This window comes from Erithacus rubecula (assembly GCF_903797595.1).
Source record: "Erithacus rubecula genome assembly, chromosome: 12".
NCBI lineage: Eukaryota > Metazoa > Chordata > Aves > Passeriformes > Muscicapidae > Erithacus > Erithacus rubecula.
The window spans coordinates 14,997,522-15,004,513 of NC_136664.1; the positions used below are offsets into that span (position 1 = coordinate 14,997,522).

Here is a 6,992-nt window from a genome sequence, read left to right on the forward strand (position 1 = left end):
TGGCCGGGCGGGAGCGGATGGCAGCTGGAGGTGAGGCGGGCTGGGCATGGAGGCTCCTCACTGGCAAACTCCCACACCAACCAGCACAGTCAACTTACGTGATTCCCAACAGCTGCTCTGAATGAAGAAAAGAGAGTCATAATTAATAACATGTGTCCTGACAGAGTTAATTAATAATTTATAATTAAGTCTAAAATACGAACTTAGATTATTCTTGAAGAGTTGTCCCTTTACGGCCCGAAGAGGCCAGGTAATGGCATTGGCAAAGAGCTTTCAGATATTTTATGATCCTCTGGTAACTCTTTCCCTACTCTCCTTCTACCCCCAGGGGAAAAAAACCCTTTGAACATTTTCTGAGAAATATCTTAAAGTTGATGCCTGCAATGAGAAGTGTTTAAATTCTGCAGATTGGCTCTCTGCTGAGATGACCAAAATATCTTTCAGGCGCAAAATCAGGCAAATGCAGTAGGATGAATCTCACAGTCTCTGAAATTAAGCCCTACTTATTTCAACTCTTTCAGTTCTTTTTATGAAAATGGTAACAAACAGTTTCAAGCCCTGACAATGTTCTATTCTGCATTATTGTACTTAAGAAAACTACAATACAATCTCTCATGGACTATGCTTTAAATCCTTTGAGCCAGTTTTCATGCTTTATTTTTTTTAATGTTGAAATCAAGAAAAATCAATTGCACAAATTTTCTTGAATCCTCCTGCTTTAGGTTATGACACATACACACACAAAAAAGCAATGCATCCATTGTTTAGTGGGATTTTTAAAATTAATTTAATGTCTAACTGCAAATGCTGGAAACTAGAATTAATCTGTCTGGATAAAAAAAGGCTTACAGACATTTAAATGCATGTATCGGGACACTTTATCAACCTAACATAAAATTGTCATCTTATCTTATTATATGACTATTTTATGCATGTGTCAAAGAATTTGAAAATGAATGCCTGTCTATTCACTCTAATTACAACTGCATATTATCTGTCTGGATGTACCAGTCCATATCATTGTTACCAAATACAATATATTGTATTCACCTTTCATTTTTTAACTTAAGGCTGATAAACCACAATTTGGGCGTAACTAAATTTAAAAAAAAATACCAAACACACAGAGAAGAAAAAAAAAATCAGACTAAAACACCTGAGGTAGATTGTTTAGTAAATGATACTGAAGTATTTCACAGATAAGATAACACACGACTGCTCAGCAACTATGTTATTTTTGGTGTTGTATCATAACCATACACACACATACACTCCTACTTGACAATGCAACACTTCAGGCATCTTAATACCTGATCCACTAGCAGTACCTTGAAAACAGGGCTGTGTTAAAATCTGACAATCTGTATTTGGATTCTCTAGGAAACAGCCACGACATTGGATTAAAATATGGATTACTACACAGTAAAGCCAGCAGTGCCCAGGTTTGCTCAGAAAGATAACACACAGGCTACTTTACGTCCTGGCAAATGATTTCTTTTCATTCACTCTGTACCACCATATGTTTCTGCATAAGCGTGCACGTAGCACGCTTAAAAATGTACCCCACACTTCACCCTGAAGGTGATCTTTTCTATACACTTTCCACTAATCCTGGAAGCAGGGTTGACAAAAAGGACCCACTTTAATCCTGCTAACTCACCCTAGCTTCACTGCATTTCCCATAACCCTGCAGCAGTCACAATTCATTCTAATCACTTTACAAAACAATCTTTAGTAAAAAGAGGAAAAAATGCAGACTTGTAAGCCAATTTAAGAAATAACTGCTGATACATCAGTTATTGACTATTTCACTCCTGCTCATGATAGTGCTCAAGGCAAAACCGAGAACAAAATGACAACATCAACCGCACGCAATAAACTGTGGCCCAGGAGAGCACTGAAGCCCTAATTGACAGCTGTCAAGCTAATGGGAGAAATGGCAGCTGATTCTGGAAAATTCTGTTTTCCAGACAGATATTCAGGGGAATCTATCAAGCCTTTTTATATTTATGCCCCTTTTTCTTTTTCTTTTTTTTTTTTTTTTTTTTTTTTTTGCATTGTTCCTTCACACTTTGCCGGGGAAAAAAAAAAAAGGAAAAAAAAAAAAAGCAGAGGACAGCCATAACTAATCATTTTGTCAGCTTGCTGCTAGGAAGAATCTCTGCCCAACAGAGAAATATGTGGCAGGTTTGGAGGCAAATAACATAGCAAGGGCTGACACTGCAAGTACCTTTATAGGTAGCCTAGTTTATCGCTACATTTACTTTTGGGGTATGTATGTAGTTGCAAGCAATTGCCATAAATTAAAGCGAGCGTTCGAGTTGCTGGAGTCAGAGCTGCCTGGAAATCTGGCAGCACAACCTGTGTGCCATCTTGCATCTGTTTGCTATGCTGCACCCCCAGCCCCACGCTGGAGGGGCTGAGGGCTGACACCAGCACTCAAGTCCCTGGAAAGTGGAAGTGCTCCACGCCTCTGAAGCATCAATTCCCTGTATTTCAGTGCTCACACTGTCCAGGTGCAGCCTTTGAATGCAAGTGCAGAAGTTGGGAAGAGCCTAAAGCATGCAGCAATCTCTAGGATTTAAAACATACCACGAAAAAAAAAAAAATGTATATATACCATAGGCCGAGGTTTGTTTGGTTTTTATTTTTTCTTCCCCCAGAGCCTTGAAAACTCAGTGCAGTTGCCTGGGTCTTACTGTTTTATAAAACATATAAATAAATAAATAAGCAAACTAAATGTGATTCCAGCAAACCACTAGTTCCCAATCCCTCCACAGAAGATACGTATACAAAATATGTATTAAGTCGCTTCTGTCAGTAGGAAGTACATTTTCTTGATCTTTTAAATAGGTTTCTAAAAAAGCTGCAAGTGAAAGCTATAATTTAAGGATAGATAATTACTGTTTGCATGAACAAGACTGGCCTCTATTAATACAATATCTTAGCTACCCCAGACAGTAGCCTCTTAACTGGTAAATACCTTCTTCCTCCTGACTTACATGGCAGAAGTCTTTGGAGCAGCAAGCCTGACTATCTTCTTGCTTTAACAGGTGGGGAATAAAATTGCAATCCCTGACTCTCCTTCCCAAATATACCTATGATATTCAGCTGAGTCTCAAAGCAAACAAAGTGAAATTATCATTTTTACAGATTCTTGATTCTCAGAGACAGCTTTAGTCTTCCACAGTGTGGTGTTAACACTTGGGCTAGACATAAAGAATTTGTGCACCTGTCTGTTATGTCTGCGAGCTCTGTGCTGCTGAGAGTTCTTTGTTGTTGTTATTCTACTCCAGACCATTAAAAGGGTCCTAATTCCTATGACATGATTATCCAGGTACCAAAGCCCATTTGTCACCTGCAGCAGAAAATTGAGTTAATGCACAACTAAAGGCAACCAGGACTGTGTAATATCAACTTGATTACATCAAACTAGCTGCAAACCTAATTCTGCTGGATGACACTGCGTGGAGCTTGTCATCTCCAATCATTAAAGCTGTCAGGAATCCATCAGGTTTACAGCTAATTAGGTGAACACTAATGAAGCTGGCAAAACAACTTTTCTTTTTTTATGGCTGAGCGGACCTTTCAGTTTGGAGAAAAAAAATTCTCGAGTATTCTCAAGGTTGCTGGGGACTGGATTTCCTGAGTTACCAATCAGCAGACATCTTTAATTCTCCCCCCACCACCACCTTTTTTTCTCTCTCAGTACCAAGCAATCAATTTGTCATCACTCTCAGTATGCCACAAAAGCAGTCATGAACCTTATAACTCGCAGCTCTCAAGCCAAAAAGGGGGGGGAAAAAAAGTAAGTTTCTTCTGTCTTAAAATAAAATGCCTCATACAGCTCACTTATTTATCTTCATGCACTTATCAACAGCATAAATGTTCTTGTTTTTTCACTCTTGTCAAATAAGTAGCCCTTCAGTCATTCTACATCCCCCATATCCATTAGGCAGAGGCATTTTGATAAAGTAAAGCCAAAGCTAGTGTATGGGAAAGAATGAAAGCACTCACTCTGCCAACTTCTGATTGACCATTAAGCTATTGATGAATGTGCCTGTCAGGAGAGAGACAATTAAATCAAATATGAAACAAAGTCGTTTTGACGGGTCATTTTGATAGAGCAAAACCATTCTTCCATCTCCTATTAGTCCTGCAGTCAAGTTTTTGTAATGAATATTTCTTAACTAACCTGTTATTTCTTAGCTGCTTTTTAAGGTGTTAAAAAAAAGCCTTTGCTTTTACTGCTATTAGAAAAAGTAACATTTCCAATGTGACCAATAAAAGCAGCATCTCAGTGGGAAGCAATTATACATAATACTAAATGTTTAATGTGGCTATCAAAAAGCTAAAAGTTTAAAGAGATTACACTTCTGCTAAATATGAAAGATAGATCGCACATCATGGATGATTCACTTGAGAAAGGAGGGAGAGACAGAGAGTGGTGGAGGGAGAGGATACCTCAGAATGTGTGTTTAGTGCAGTCTCTCCAGTCTGTGGAGAGAGAGCCCAGTTTACAGCAGTTTTGAGTGTGCCAAACACATGCAAAAGCTAGATATTTGCAGAACTAAATCCACATTACAAATTAGAATTTTCCAAGTATGAAAAAAGTTCACCTCTGTAATTTTTCTCAAAAATTGCTATTTGATGGCACGGGCCGGAAAAGCAAAATATTATCATGAAGTATTTGGCTAGGACATTGTTTGCTAGATGGTATCACTGAGAAACTTTCCAAACTTTCTAGCTGTTTGTGTGCAGGGTATAAGGCTGCTGGGAAGTCTATTTCCCCATTTCAAAAGCACCGGCCGAACGCGTGTGGATGTCAAAGAGGAGAAGAAAGGAAACACACACATTGCTATTTACAAATTGTGTCACTCCCCGAGCCCCTTGCTGTTTACTAAACCCAAACCACTCAGCCCGGAGAAGCTGTCAGGCTCCAAGCAGCCCCTGCCCCAGGCTCCAGGGCTACCTGCTCCAAGCTGTCCTGAGCCCAACAGCCGCGCTGCCAGGGATGCTGCCTCTGGAAAACTTCCACCCGGCCTCTCGGGGCTGCTGCACACGCCGCGGCGGGGCTGTCCCCCTCACGCTGTCCCGGGCTGGCCGTGGTGGCCCCGCTCGCCAGGAGCCCCTCAAGTTGCGCTAACAGAGTTGACAGGCCACCCGTGACGTCACCGAGTCCGGCGTTACCATGGCAAGTGATTTATTGATGTTTATCGGGAATGAATAGATCAAAGGCTGCCAGATGACAGGCGATCAATCAGACATCAAATCAAGGATGGCAACAGGCCAAGGAAACCTTTTCCAGCCCACATAGCCCCTACTAAGGATTACTGTAAAATTATGTGGAGCTTTTCTTTTACTGTTTTCCTTTCAATTTGGCTTTTCCAAAAAATACTGCTTAAGTTAAACAGGAGTTGACATTTCTGGCAAAAAGAAAATAAGCCAAACAAACAAAAAACTTCTCCAGCACAAAGCCTCGAAAAGTATTTCTAAAAAGGAAAAAAAAAAAAAAACGGTGGAAATTGTAAAGGCACTATCAGAAACATTCAGCAGTCACTTGACAATACACAGACCCTTTTCCCTTTTTTTTTTTTTTTTCCTCCTTTGGTTTACTTTGCAGCTTCTCCTCTGGACTCATAAATAAGAAATCAATAGGATTAACAGAAGAGGCTACCAAAGAAAGTGACCAACTAGGAGAGTCTGTCTGTCCGGCAGAGACATCTCCAGTGCAGTGCAAAGGCAGAAGAGAAAAAAGGTAAAAGTTGGGCAAAGGAACCAATTCTGGGCTTGGATCTTCAACTAGCACTGCAGAGCCTCCAAATCACTTTGTCCCTGCCACTTCATTCACAACGTGCCCTTTATTTATACATACCCTCTCTCTTCCTTTATAGGTAAAAAAATTAAATAAAGAGAGTATTTTCCCTGGCTTTCACAAACCATTTGCCTGTGAGGGAAGGGGATGTAAAAGAACGAAGACTAGGAGGGAGAGAAGAAAAGTAGGTGCCAAAGTACGGGCTGGAAATAACCAAAATTCGCCTCCTTGCTTCTCCCAGCCCCGGAGTGACACCGACCACACGAGCCCGAGCAGTGTGCCCGCACACACCCGCCTGCCTGCACGGGGCTACCCCCAGAACCGAGCCGGGCGATGGCAGAGTTCGGAATAAATCAAAGTGGGCACCAAAAGTGAGGAAGGGGCTTTCATACGCTCCCCCCACCCCAAAGAAAAATAAATAAATAAAATCGCCCCGAAAGCCCGCAGCCGCGGCGCTGTGCCCGCAGCCCCGGAGCTGCCCGGCAGAGCCCTCGGCAGCGGCGGCAGCGGGGCAGCAGCGGAGCGCGGAGCGGCGCCGGGAGCCGCTCGGGAAAGAGACGGAGGGAAGCGAGAGGAGAAGGCAGCGGCCGCGCAGGGAAGGGAAGGGGAGGCAGGGAAGGAAGGGAAGCGGCTCTCGTACCTGCTGAGCGCCGGGGCGCTTGCTGCTTCCTCCTCGGCATGCTGGGCTGCTGCGGGCGCCGGCGGGGGGGGGCAGCCGGGGCGCGGGGGTGGGAAGAGTTGCCTCAGCCCCAGAGATCCGGTGAGCTGCTCCAGCCTCGGCGCGAGGGCTGGGTCGGGGATATATTTTTTGTTGCTGTGCATACACGATGCCGAGTAGGAGGAGGAGGCGGCGGCGGCGGAGGAGGCGGCACAGAGGAGAGGACAGCCCTGCTGCTGCTGCTGCTGCTGCTGCTGCTGGCAGAAGAGGGGGGAAGTTTGACAAATCGCCCCGGAGGAAGGAGGAGGGGAAGCCCCCCGAAGAGGTGTGCGGGCGGGAGGGCTGGGGAGAGCCCGCAGTCCCCCCCACCCCGCCCTGCGCCCCCGGTGCCTGGCCGGGCTGGGAGATCACGGCATAAAGACAGGGGATCTCTTGGCCGGAGCCGGCGGAGCCTCAGCCTGCGCTCTCCACTCTCGGCTCGGCGCTGGAGCGGCGGCGGCGGCAACAGGCGAAGCTTGA

The 6,992-nt window shown here is 44.1% G+C and overlaps 1 protein-coding gene across 1 annotated transcript in view; it reads right to left on the minus strand.

The window, feature by feature from the left end:
* TSHZ3 (teashirt zinc finger homeobox 3) overlaps positions 1–6,593 on the minus strand; it is a 66,517-nt gene extending 59,924 nt beyond the window's left edge. Inside the window, exon 1 of the mRNA XM_079315806.1 lies at positions 6,456–6,593. Within this exon, the coding sequence (XP_079171932.1) occupies positions 6,456–6,495 (40 nt within the window). The 5' untranslated portion in view covers positions 6,496–6,593. The remainder of the gene's footprint in view (positions 1–6,455) is intronic.
* Positions 6,594–6,992: the final 399 nt, after the last annotated feature.